The sequence below is a fragment of the Leopardus geoffroyi genome, chromosome C2, assembly GCF_018350155.1.
Source record: "Leopardus geoffroyi isolate Oge1 chromosome C2, O.geoffroyi_Oge1_pat1.0, whole genome shotgun sequence".
NCBI lineage: Eukaryota > Metazoa > Chordata > Mammalia > Carnivora > Felidae > Leopardus > Leopardus geoffroyi.
In genome coordinates this window covers 92,836,708-92,851,129 of record NC_059333.1, presented here as the reverse complement: position 1 = coordinate 92,851,129, position 14,422 = coordinate 92,836,708, and the positions used below count along the sequence as shown (strand labels likewise).

At 34.9% G+C, this 14,422-nt stretch overlaps 1 protein-coding gene across 10 annotated transcripts in view; it reads left to right on the top strand.

Moving 5' to 3' along the window:
* The window catches only part of NLGN1 (neuroligin 1), an 837,200-nt gene that overhangs the window by 359,158 nt on the left and 463,620 nt on the right, over window positions 1-14,422 (top strand). For 7 of the 10 annotated variants that reach the window (XM_045502938.1, XM_045502936.1, XM_045502937.1 and 4 more), the window contains one exon: window positions 14,259-14,318. The exons of the other annotated variants lie outside the window; for them this stretch is intronic. In XM_045502938.1, the coding sequence (XP_045358894.1) occupies window positions 14,259-14,318 (60 nt within the window). The remainder of the gene's footprint in view (window positions 1-14,258; window positions 14,319-14,422) is intronic. 10 annotated transcript variants of the gene reach the window in all.

Here is a 14,422-nt window from a genome sequence, read left to right as displayed (position 1 = left end):
ATATGTGTTAAGCATTTGATTTGAGACAATAAATAAAAGAAACATGGAGGGCAAACAAAAATTTAACTGTACTTCTCTGCATTAAGTCCTTTAGTAGGCACTTTGAATTATATCATAACAATATTGAGGATGGGGTGGCACTGTGTTCCTAAGACGCTATGGACTTAAAAAAAATGTCCAGGATTACACCACTAGCACATGAAAGAGCCACTATCCAAACCTGTGTGTGTGTATATACAATTATATACGTGTGTGTGTATATATTTATGTGTCTGTTTCCAAACCCATTAGAACACAGTCACAATACCACGTACCATTTTTTTTAATGTCTATTTATTTTTGAGAGAGAGAGGGAGAGAGGCGGTAGGGACAGAGGATCTGAAGCAGGCTCTGTGCTGACAGCAGAGAGCCCTATGTGGAGCTCAAAATCACAAACCATGAGATCATAACTTGAGCCAAAGTTGGACGCTTAACCACCTGAGCCACCCAGGTGCCTCTCAAGTAGTATTAATATATATTTTAGGAAATGTATTAGAGTCATAGACTACTAGGTTTGAAAATGTCTTTGAAAGTAATCCAGAGGGGATATTAAAATGCTAACATTGCCTAGTTAGAAGGGATATCAGTTGATAGCACTGTAGGTGGGTGATGGGAGCCCCTGCGATACCAAACATTAACCCTTTAGTTTCTTAATTATGCTACAGTTAGGGGATCTGAGGAATGGTTTGAGCTGAAGCATCTTAGGTGCTAGAGTACAGGGACTTCAAGAGTTCTGGACAGTAGTCATTTAGCCTGTACAGAGCATTTCACTATTTCATTGGCCTGTGGGCCATACATCCCCTAGCTATTGTTTTTCTTCTAAGTCAAGTGGATTATTTTTTTTCACACTTTATTCATTCTACACATCACTCAGTTTAATAATACTGGGAAATTGTACCTCTTAACTGATTTTACTTATTTGGTTTAAACTCTATGATCTTTGTCCTTCCAAATCTGTTGGTTTGTTTTAAATTTTTTTTGTTTTTTTTCCGTTTAAAGAAAGGAAAATATTTCTATAAATATTTATTTTTATTTAAAGTTTGACCTCATTGACATCTAAATAAATGTTGGTTGGAGGAGTACTAAAGGCTTCATAGTTATAATAATGGTCTGCCTGTTGATTTGTGGTTTATTTAAAAGGTATCTATGCTACATCCAATACCTCAACACCCAATTTTTTTTTTCCTTTTCTCTGCTTATCTTTTATTGCCGTGTGACTTACTATAAAGAAGTGATAGGAAACCTGAGATCTAGACTGAGCTCTGCTTTTAATTAGTTTTGAGGCTTGTGCATAATCAGTTAATGGTTGTTTGTTTGTTTGTTTGAGGACTTGTTAAATGAGAGAGATTGGTAGTCAGTAGGGTCCTTTCCAGCATTAGCATCCTATGAGTCTGGGCATATAATTACTAGATTCACAAGTGGCATATATATATATATATATATATGTATATATATCAAATGTAAGCTTATCATTTATTGTATCAGGCAAGAGGGAGCACAGGATTGTGTCCCCAAAAGACTCCTGATTGCATGGTAAGAGAGAAGCAATCCATGTCTAATGGAATGCATGAGGTGGAAAGAGTGAAATAGCTTCACTGAGGACAAGAGATATTTAGCCAGGAGGGACATGTGTGAGACTAGAAATTGTCAAGAAGTCACTTCAGGGGAACATACACTCACAGTTAATCTACCTCCTTTGGGACTTCAATGTAGAGGTCTTGTCTTTACTGACTTATTTCCCAGTGAGCACCACTCAGAAAATAGATCTTAAAAATTACTGGCTCAACTGGGTGTTGAATGTAAGTGATGAATCATGCAAATCTACTCCCGAAGCCAAGAACACACTGTATATGCTGTGTGTTAGCTAACCTGACAATAAATTATATTAAAAGAGAGAAGACAAGAGAAGAGAAGAGAAGAGAAGAGAAGAGAAGAGAAGAGAAGAGAAGAGAAGAGAAGAAGGAAGAAGGAAGAAGGAAGAAGGAAGAAGGAAGAAGGAAGAAGGAAGAAGGAAGAAGGAAGAAGGAAGAAGGAAGAAGGAAGAAGGAAGAAGGGAGGGAACAGAGGGTTAGCAAAAATACTAGTAAATATGTGAAAACTAAGAAAAAAGATTACTGTCTCAATTTATTTATTTCACTTATGGAGATAAAATTTAGTAATGTCCAGGAATTAAGGTATTTTCACAGTCAGGTCTTGCTGAGCAATATAGAACTATCTCTAGTTCGTATCCTGGAGACAACAGTTCAGGCCAAACCATACAATAGTACCCCTTTTTTTTCAATGTGAAAACAAATTTTACATGGGATATTAGAGGAGATTCCTTATGCTCATCATCCTTCTTTCCTCCTCTGTGGTGAGTTGATTAGAACTTTAAGGAATCAACTCTATGAGACAAAACACACAAGATGTGAATGTGAGATCATTTTTGTGCAACAATGACAAGACTCACAATGGAAAAAGATGTATTTTGTTTTTTTCCTCACATATTTACCTTTGTGTGTGTTTATGACAGAACATTTAAGCTGTACTCCTGAGCAAATTTCAATTATACAATATAGTGTTACCAACTATGGTAACCATGTTAAGAATTTCAGACTTTACCTATTTTATAACTGAAAGTTTTTACCTTTCACTCTAAACGTCTTCCTATTTCACCCACTCCCAGCCCCTGACAATCATTTTTCTACTATTTCCATGAATTTGACTTTTATTTCCTTATTTGTAACTCTTTTTAGATTCCACATATAAGCGATACCATGCAGTATTTGTTTGTTAGTTTGTTTTTCTATCTAGCTTATTTCACTTAGCATAATGCCCTCCAGGTATATCCGTGTTACTAAAAATGAAAGAACTTTAAGTTTGAATAGTATTCCGTTGTGTATATATACTCCACATTTTCTTTATCCATTCATCTGCCTATGGACAGTTAGGTTTTTCCATACCTTGGCTATTGTGAACAATGCTGCTGTGAACATGGGGGGTGCAAATATCTCTTAGAGGTAATGATTTCATCTCCTTTGGTTATATAGCCAGAGTGGGACTGCTAAATCTATCGTAGTTCAATTTTTAACTTCTTGAGAAATCTCCATACTGTTTTCCACACCAGTTTACATCCCTATGAACAGTGTACAGGGGTTTCCTTTCCTCCACGTTCTTGCCAGCATTTATTTCTTATCTTTTGATAACACATTCTAACAGAGGTGAGATGATAATCTCATTAGGGTTTTGATTTGCACTTCCCTAATGAGTATGGATGTTGGGCACATTTTCATGTACCTATTGGTCATATAGAGGTCTTCTTTGGGGAAAAAATATGCCTATTCAGGTTCTGAACTTTTTCATTGGGTTGTTTGAGGCTTTTTGTGTTGTGTTTGTTTGTATGTTGGTGTGTGTGTGTGTGTGTGTGTGTGCGCGCGCGTGTGCGTGTGTTGTTTTTGTTTTTGATACGGAGTTGTATGAATTTATTGTATATTTTAGGTATTAACTCCTCATTGGATATGTGGTTTGAAACTGTTTCCTCCTGTTCCATAGTTTGCCTTTTCATTTTGTTGATGGTTTCTGTGGTGTGTAGAAGTTTTTCAGTTTAATGTAGTCCCTTTATTTATTTTTGTTTTTGTTGCCTTTGCTTTTGGTATCAAAGCCAAAAAAAATATTACCAGGGCCAGTGTCAAGGAGCTCACTTGTTACTAGGTTTTTTTCTAGGAGTTTTATGATTTCATGTCTTACATTCAAGTCTTTAATACATTTTGAGATTACTTTTTGTACGGGGGTCTAGTTTCATTCTTTTACATGTGGCTGTTCAGTTTCCTCAGCATCATTATTGAAGAGACTATCCTTTCCCTATTTTATATTCTTGGCTTCTTTGTTGAAAATTGATTGACCATATGCTTAGGTATATTTCTGGGGTCTCTATTCTGTTCTGTTGATCTGTGTGTCTGCTTTTTATACCAAGATCATACTGATTTGATTACTATAGCTTTGTAATACAGTTTAAAATGAGGAAGTGAGATGCCTCCAGCTTTGTTGTTTTCTCTCAGTATTGCTTGGGCTATTTGTGTGTTCTGTGGTTTCATACAAATTTTAGGATTGTTGGCTCTATTTCTGTGAAAAGCACCCTTGGAATTTTAAGAGAGATTGCATTGCATCTGTAGATCACTTTGAATAGTATAGACATTTTAACATTATTATTCTTTCAATTTATGAACATGGAATATCTTTTCACCTATTTATGTTCTCTTCAGTTTCTTTCATTAGTGTCTTATAGTTTTCAGTGTACAGATCTTTTGCCTTCTTAGTTAAATTTATTACTAAATATCTTACTTAACCTTTTTGATTCTATTGTGATTGAGATTTTTTTCTTAATGTTTTTTTTTTACATTTCATTGTTATAAAAACACCACTGATTTTTGTGTGCTGATTTTTTTCTCCTACAACTTTACTGAAATTGTCTATTAGTTCTATTAGTACTTAGGTGGAGTCTTTAGGACTTTCTAGATATTTCATGTCACCTGCAAATAGAGGTGATTTTACTTCTTTCTTACCAATTTGGATACACCTCATATCTTTTTCTTGCCTAATTGTTTTGAATAAGACTTCTAGTACTATGTTGAATAAAAGTGGTAAGAATGGGCATCATTGTCAGCATTTTACCATTAGATATGACATTAGCTGTGCACTTATTGTATATGACCTTTATTATCTGTTGAGATACATTTCCTGTATATACAATTTGTTCAGTTTTTATCATGAATAGATGTGTTTTGTCACATGCTTTTTCTGCATCTATTGAGATGATCGTATGATTTTTTAGCCTTCATTTTGTTAACATGATATGTCATATTAATTGATTTGCTAATGTTGAACCATCCTTGCATCCCACTCCATCATGATATATGAGCCTATGAATGTTTTGTTGTATCTGGTTTGCTAATATTTTCTTGAGTATTTTTGCATCTATGTTCATCAGGGATATTGACCTGTAATTTTCTTTTCTTGTAGTGTGCTCATCTGGCTTTGCTATCAGGGTAATGCTGGTCACATAAAATGAGTTTGGGGGAAGACTCTTCAGTTTGGGGGAAGACTTTGAGAAATGCTGGTATTAGTTCTTTTTTAAATGTTTGGCAGAATTCAGAAAAGATGTGTTTTGGAAAGCAGTGGAATGAAGAGATAAAATCTGGAAAGAATAAGGAGAGTCTTAAGGTTTATTCTGGGGCATTTAGTCTAAAATAATAAGAAAGAAGGAGATAGTAAAAACTTTTAAACAAAGTGGTGAAACAATGAAAGTGATCTTCAATGAACAGTAATCTGAACTGCATTTAAAAAAAATATTTGAAATGACTTGTTTCCATTTTGAATAAAAAAATCTTTCTGCTCATGAATTTCTAAAACATCAAAATGAGTGTTAAACTATATTTAGTTTTCATCTGTCTTGTTATAGCTATTTTAAAATTCACAGTACAAGTTTTTTGTATACGCTTTTGAGTTCCTGTTCCCTTGGAATGCTTGCAATTTTAGTCTTAGAAGGAGTTGAATGTGTATACATTTTAGCTGGTGGTAATTAAATCTTTTTCTCTTTGGGTTTGCCACTATTATTATGTACAACTTCAAAAACCTATGGTATACAAAATGGCTTGGAGACAGTCTAGAGTCTAGATGACAGTGGGAACAGCTATGAGACTACTTCAAGAATTCAGGCACGTGATCATGATGGCTACAGACAAGGCCAATAATAGAGAGCTTTGGGACAGTGTGACAAGAATAAAATTTCTATTGGAAAATTGATGAAATCTGGGTAAGACCAGAGGGAGGAAGAGGAAATGGTTAATGACTATCTCCAGGCTTAAAGTTTGGAAGCAGAGGGAAGTTATAAGTCTGAAAGCAAAACCTGTATGGGAGATACAACTAGCCTTGAGGTGGACCTTGTGGGTATTCCTATTGTAGTGAGAAGGGGGTAAGATATCCAAGTAGAAATCACTTAAAGAATATCTGCCTTTGTATGAATATTAGAATAGTTATGATATGTTAATTCTCATTATGTTAATTCTTAGGCAACATAAATTTAACTTTAAATACATATTTAATAGAAAACTTTAAAAATATTCATAGAGGTGCCTGGGTGGCTCAGTCGGTTAAGCCAGATCATGACCTTACCATTTGTGAGTTCAAGTCCAGCTCTCAGTGCAGACACTGGTTGGGATCCTTTCTCTCCCTCTTGCTCTGTCCATATCCACCTCTTTCTCTCTCAAAATAAATAAATAAACTGAAAAAAATAAAAATACTCATAAAATTTTAGGTGTGCTGGAGTCTTAGATTTTCCTTTTTGGTGATATTCATTTTATTTGCAAGCAGAAAATAGAGAATTATAGATTCCTTTTCCATCATCTGATTTCTTCTAATGAAACTCCTTTCATCTCATAAGAACAAAATGTAGATCTCTATGTAAGATATTCTCTGCCATATTATTTGGAGTGACTTTGCCTCTTTCTGATTTTCTGTTGAAGATTCAGATAAGCCAGAATTTGTCAGTGTGTGCTTAAACCCTTTAAATGACTTTCCTTATTGCTTTTAGGGTTAAGACAAAAATCCTCTGGCTGGAGGAGCTGTGTGCTCATCCTCATCTGCCACTACTCTCTGCTCCCCATTGCCAGCCACACTGACCTCCAGGCTTCCTCTCATTTTAGGGCCTTTCTGGCTGGAATCTTCTTTCCACCCTACCTACTCATCCCCAGCCTCTTGGCTTCCTTCGTACTGAGCCAACCTTCAGTCCTCAGGCCACATTGCACTTATTCAGTGAAGACATCCTAGGCTCAGCTAGGTCGCTTTGTATAACCCCTCATAACACTAAGATTCTTTTCCTTAACACAGTCTGTGAGTATATGTTTATGTGTGTGATTATTTGACGAATGTCTCTTTCTCTGACAAAATTAATTTTCATGAGGGCTAGGGTCTTGCCTGTTTTGCTCACCATGTATCCTGAGGACCTAGCATAGCATATATTTGGAAAGCCTGGATGAATAAATACTGGAAGCCATGTGAAGGAGTTTGGGCTATTAATGCCATCCCAATCCTCAAGCCTTGCTCAGAGAGCTCTGGGCATCTGTGGCACTTGTGTCCTCACCATACTTAGGTACATCTCTGGATAATGTGTGGAAAACCAGGTCAGTGGAGAGTATATCTTCACAAAGTACTACTGGTTATACAACATACAGCCACATTACTCCAGATGAGAAGGGAGCGTTATTCTGACATTCTTCATGCTATAAAATACTGCATGTGCATTTTTTAAAAATCAAACAAATATAATGTAAAAAAAATAATAAGCTTGTGCAAATTTGGTGATGCTCAGATTGTTAGCCTAGTTAGATTTCTTTTTATCTACTTAAAAAAAATTTCCCCAGACCCTATCACTTTTGTTCTAGACAAGATTTCTCCTGACTTCAAAGTATTGTAACAAAGGTAATTTTATGAAAAAACAACTTGTTTTTCTTATAAATATGAATGAGTTCTTCTCAATGTACTGGATCCATGATTTCTCTTTCCCTTTTTCCTGGCCTTAACATCAACTTTTCTTTTCCCCAAAAGTCATGTTTTAAGCTGTGCTCTGCCTCTGAAGAACTGTCTGAGGGAATGTATTTTTTGTACATGTAGGTGTTTTCTCCTAACGCAAAAATAAAACACAGAGCATGTCTGCTACTTTTATAACCTTGTAACCTGGTCCTTTCCATAGCATACTTGAACCACTAGACTAGCCTAAACAGGCAGATTTCCTAAAAGATACTCAAACATCATACATGGCATAGTAGTGCCACCAAAATTTTCACAGGTATGGATTCTTTAGAAACTCTGAATTCTCCCAAAGTTTGCTTCCAATACCTTATCACAGAAGGTTGCTTTACATTTTTATTTTATCATAATGCATATTTATGATATTGTATAAGAATGCTGTATTTTAATTGAAAAATTAAAAAGTTATTTTAGCTATGATTTCTTTATATATTCATATAACTGATAGTTTAAGAAGTATAATAACCTTTAATAAATAACAATAACATCAAATTAATGAGTATTATTCCAAATCAGTTTATCTCATTCATTTCTATATTCTCAAGAATTATGTATCATAGTTATATAAAATCCACTAAATTTCAATAGGAAAAATGTACTACCTTTGCAATGACACCAACTGTTGTGATGTCTGATTTCTTTAAGTCATTGTATTTTAATGTTAATCAATTTAGAAAAATTCAAATACAGTAACATACTGCTCTTTTTATTTATAAAGTACTGAATTCTGGCATTGTCTTCCATAAAGAGCAGATATAATTAGATTTTTACATCTTTGATTCTAGTTTTATAAAGACTATGAACATTCCTGAAAAGATTTAAACTGCTTCCAATTGTCCCAGAATAAGTGGCAACATTTTTTTTCTTTTCTTTTCTTTTTTTTTTTTTTCCTTTTGGCAAGCCCAAAGCAATTTAAGAAAGTACACTCTCGGTGGGAGAGCAGGAGAGCAAGCAGGTTCCTGGAGGTGGACCAGGCCCTGGGCTGTTTTGGGATTGGATATTTGTTGCTTCTCTCTGAGCTGGGAGAAGCAACGACTTGTAGTGGGGTGGTCTCTAATGGGGGCTGTTTCCAATCATCTGGGGAATTCCTCCCACAGGCTGGGAGGGGGAGATGTGAAACCTACAGGTTTGTAGTGAAACAGTAAAGGAGACTTTCTCCCTAGGAACAGCTGTGTCTGCAATGCTAATATATTCTTTTTTTTTTTATGTTTATTTATCTTTGAGAGAGAGAGAGAAACAGAGCATAAGCAGGGGAGGGGCAGAGAGAGAGAAGGAGAGAGACACACAGAATCTGAAGCAGGCTCCAGGCTCTGAACTGTCAGCACAGAGCCCCACGTGGACTTGAACCCAGGAACCTTGAGATCATGACCTGAGCCAAAATCCAAGCTCAACTGCTCAACAGACTGAGCCATCCAGGTGCCCCTGCAATGCAAATATATTCTAATGAGTCTAGGAGTTAGCCTGGGGTGGAAGAGGACAGTGTGTGTTCTGCACAAGTGACTCTGGGTCTGTCAGACCCAAGATCATGGAAGTCACAAGGTTAGAATGTCGTGCCCCCGGGTGTTTAATGTGTGGCTTATTTATCACCATCCCTGCCTCCAACTCCTGTCTCTATTATTTCCCCCTCAAGGACTTGGGACTCTGCCTCTGGGTATGCCTTCTACTGCTTATATCTAGCTGCTACCTAACATCTTGTCTTTTTAATGATGGCCATTTTACCAGGTGTGAGGTGATATCTCAGTGTGATTTTGATTTACATTTCCCTGATGATTCGTGATCTTTTTATGTATCAATTGGCTATTTGTAGGTCTTATTTAGAAAAATATCTTTTCAAACCCTCTGCCCATTTTCAATCAGATTATTGGTTTTTATTTGTTTGTTTTGTTTTGTTTTTTTTGCAGCCTTGAGTTGTATGAGTTCCTTATATAGTTTGGATATTAAATTCTTATCAGATATATAATTTCCAAATAAATTGCAACATTCTTCAATTTCCCCATTCTGTGGAAATAGCCTTAGGAATTCCATGGAGTCAGTTTACCTCAAAGTCTGGTGGGGAAAGAATAGAGCAAGGTCGTTAGCCAGGGCTCTCCATCTATCACAATTGTATTCACAGGAGCCTGGAGCTCTAAATAATCCTAAAAATTTCAAAGACTCCTTCTCTTAAGAAGGACACATTTCTCATAGCCAGCCTTCTAACTCAGGAGCTAATAATACCCTCAACCTGCTTGCCTTTTGCAGATATGTGTGACACAAAGTACAGATAATTTCTGCTAAATTGAACCCATAATGAAGGAATTTATAATCAGTTCTAATGTATTTGAGACCTAAAGTATATTAGCCCTTCATCAAAGAGAATGATAAAAAGCAGCATTAATATGGGTGGATAGTAATTATTTCGGAGCCTCATAATTATTCTCCAGTTAACTACAGAGAAATGCTGATATTTTCATTCCTTTTTTTAAAAAATAAAAAGCACTGTGGTCAGATCCTAAAATGTAAGACTGTATCATAAGTCCTTTGTAAAGGCCAGTACTTTGAATTATGCTTATACTAATGGCAAAGGAACTATTTTGGATTTAAATGAGTTGAAAGTTCATGGTTAGGAGTTCCCTTTACCTTCCTAGTCCTGTTGTTTCACCACTGAATCTATTTATTGCCTATAGGAGATATAAAATATAGTAATTACTCTCACTCCCTTTCAAAATGACATGAGGTCCACTTTCCTATTAACTCTAATGAGAGTTATGTGTGCATTCCTCAAGGAGGACAGATCCGATAGAGTTTCAAGGTAAAATAAATCACTTCTCCAGGTTGTAGAGGACTCATTCGCTTTATATTTTGATGCTTTAAGATACCCATTTAAACTGCTGGTATTGAAAATACACTGTTTGTAGTTTAAAAGAAGCATAAGCTGTGGTTGGATTGTTGTTAATGATTGCTATGTATTTTCGTTGAAGGATAAATGTTTTAACCTTCTGGGGAAATCATGTTGATCAATTTATAGGAGCATGTGGTCTCTGAAATGTGGTTGTCTAATTTTCCTAAAACAATTAATGACAATTACCTTTTACTGTATTTTCTTTCAACTAAAAAAAAATTAACATCAGTAATTATACCAAATTATGTCAGTTTAGAGAAAAGAAAAAATGAACCAGTGTTGCTGATATCCTAAAAAGAAGATAGTTTAAGGCAACAGACTGTTTTCCTTCTAGCCTTAGAATAAGGAATCTTGAGATCATGTAGGGATCTGTTTCTGTAATCCACAGTATATGTTTACTTGAGGCTTCCTCGGGGAAAGCAAGATTGAGTTTTTTATTTTGCATTCCTGGACACTCTCAGATACTTGTTCTCTGTGCCTTTAAGCATATGAGATAAAGGAACTCTATTTTTTTTGTTTTTTTCTTATAATCATTTTTGCCAAAAACTGTTATCAGCCCACTTCTTCCCAGGGAACCTTTAGAAAATCAGATGTGTAAACAATTATTGATGTTAAGAAAACCCAGTTATGCTGGAATTATGAAATTACTGCTGGAACCCATAGTGTGGTAACAATTTGATATCCTATGATAATAAGATTTTATTTAGTATTCAGTCAGTGAAATTCTTTAGTTGGGAGAACTTGACTTACTCTTTCTCTACAATAATGATGTCACCATCTACTTATGATGCTGAAGCAGTATCTATATCTGTTTTTAACTCTTCAGATTTACTACAGTAAAAGATGTTCCATACAGTGCATGTATGTAATCATTACTCTGCATCAGTTAAGAGGCATGCAGCTTCCTGAGTAGAAAGGTGATAATAAATAATGAAACAAAAAAGGTGGTTCAACCATTTCATCCATGAAAAAGTCATCTCATTGTATATGCAGTATCATTTCCATTGATTCCCTACTTATGCAGACGCAGAGTCAGTTAGCAACTGAGAAAACTGAGAACTCTGTCCCACATGCAAACAAGTGGGAGATCAGGTTTTAATGAAGGTTCTCTTAATATTGCATCTTATGCAGACATAAGAACCAGCAGTTCTGTGTGTGTGCAAAGTATGTAAAACTGGCTGTAGAAGCTGAATGATTTCCTGAAGAAGTCATGTAAATTTCCTCGGGTACCCTAGGACGCTTTGCCTGAATTATCCAAAAGAGGCCTGCACAAAATGAAGACAGTGACTTAATTTGTTACAGGTTTTACATGTGTATCCAAATGTTAGTGAATTGATGATTCAGCAAAAAAAATTTTTTTGAGCTCATATTAGTGGTTTCTTAATAGAGTCAAGAATTAAGCAAATTAAGGGGCGCCTGGGTGGCTCAGTCGGTAAGCGTCCGACTTCAGCTCAGGTCATGATCTCACGGTACGTGAGTTCAAGCCCCGCGTCAGGCTCTATGCTGACAGCTCAGAGCCTGGAGCCTGTTTCAGATTCTGTGTCTCCCTCTCTCTCTGCCCCTCCCCTGCTCCCATTCTGTCTCTTGCTCTCTCAAAAATAAATAAACAGTAAAAAATTTAAAAAAAAAAATTAAGCAAATTAAGTCGTTTGGCAAAAATTGGAAAGTAGATAGTGGTTTTGGCAGCAATAAATAATGACCATTGCACTTAATCTGTGTTGTTAACCAGTAAATAAAACTGTAACTTCTATATAGCATCTTTGAAAATAGAAATGCAAGAAATCATAATTGTTGAAGTCTGTTCATTTACTGCTTAAGGTAGCTAAAGAAAAATAAAAAGTTTGAAAACATAATTTTATGAGCCTAACATTTTGTGTGATGTTTTAAAATTGGGACTATTTCAAATAAAGTTTTTGATATAGTAATTTTTAAATTTAAATTAAAAAAAACTCTATTTTTCAGAAATATAGCATCATTGTTGCATGGACTTCCAATAACATTGAGGTTATTTTTTCCACTAAACAGGGTCATATTAAAGAAATGTAGATTTCTGTGAACTTATAGCTGAGTGTCAATTAACATAGACTTGTTTTCATCTAGGTTTTCTCTTAATGGAATGATTGCTTGCAAGAGTGACTATAAAAGTGTATCACTTAATTTATTGTGTACCCCTTCTCCGTATTTGGAATGACCTTGAAACCATGACCTTACAATTGAGTAGTCAATGGGTCCCTTCAGTTACATCGTTAATTTCTTCATTTCCAATTTTGGATTTTACCACTTACTACTATTTTTCAGGGATGTTTCTCTGAGCTGATGAAACAACTGGATTATCTCTCTCTCTCTCTCTCTCTCTCTCTCTCTCTTTTTTTTTTCTTCCATTTTCTGGGATGGTGTTTTTCATTCTTTGAGGGTTGTGATAATAGGTATGGTTTGAATTACAAACATAATGCACAGTAATCACTGAAAAGACTCAGAAATCTTTCTCGAAATGTTTAACAATCTTTCCGTATGAAGTGTGCTTACAGTTAATGCCTGCTTCTTTTCTATTTATATTATTGAAATCAATACATGACTTTCAGTCCTTTTTCCCCCTTCCTTTTTCTATGACTCTTATTTTATGCATGACAAAATTCTCTTGCTTACTGCTGTGTTTGGCTGTCTTTTAACTTGAGTGTCCTGTGTTTGTAATGATTGCTTTTTGCATGAGGATTATGAAATGTCATACAAATTAAATGGTTGTGGAAACAAAAAGAAATGTGGGGCTTCACTTGCTTTTTCATTGTGCTGAATATGTCAATAATGTGACACTTAAAATTACTTTCACATGGCCTTTGGCTTCCCCTTTGGTGTGCTTCTTTATTTTAGCAAATTAGTATTGTTAAGTATAATAAAACATTTATTAAACATTCACAGTGTTTTAATGCAATTATTATCCTAAAAGATGATTCCATTATAAATAACTCTACTGGACGTGAAATTGCACAAGGGCACAATTCTGTTATATTACTAAATTGCTTATGAAATATAAGGCCTGACTCTGTAACTTCCTTAATAACTAAACACCGACTTCTAATGACAGTAACTTTCTCTACAGAGTGATGAGATTATCTGTTCATATTTTTGTGCAGGCTGCAAATGTCTTAAATCCACAGCTAATATTTAATTAAAACAAATGGGGAAATATTTGTTTTATGACAAGTAATTTTAAAAAGTCACAGTGTCGAAAAATGTATGATATAAAAATGTGTAAAATCCAAGTGTTAACGCTCTTATAAGAAAAAACAGGAGAAAAAAAAGAAAAAAAAAAAACACCGTAAAAATGTTCATATCTCTGTTTTCCCTAATGTTATTATATTGTCCCAAATTAAAGATGAGTTTGGCCTACTTTATTGTTGTCACCAATTCAAATTAGAAAAGACACTGAATAAATTAAGTTCTTTCAGCTAAAACTGTTTACTTTTTTATATGCAGTAGATATTTTAAAAAAAATCATTTCCTTTGCTTATGACTTGAGTTTCAAACCATAATGTATTTTTTATGCTGGATATATTCACAAACCAAATCTTCTATAAGATATTTTGGGGAAAGGGATTCTTTTTTTTTTTTTTTTTCCTTAAACAAAATAGATAATCACTTTGACGTAACCACTTCCCTGCTCTTTTTGGAAATACCCTTGAGAATTTTAGTATTTACATTTATTTTTTCCCCCTCAGTCTTGTTTATTCTTGAATTGTCTTTTTTTTTTTTCCCTCCATTTCTCCGTTCTCAATCCTAGGTCCCCTTACAAAGAAACAGACAGATGATTTAGGTGATAATGACGGTGCTGAAGATGAAGGTATTTTTTTCCACCAAATCTATTTGCATGACAACGGCCTCAATCACTTTTTCCACCCCTTTCTATTTTTTTACTTCTTGTCTTTTTTTGAAGAGTTGTTTTTA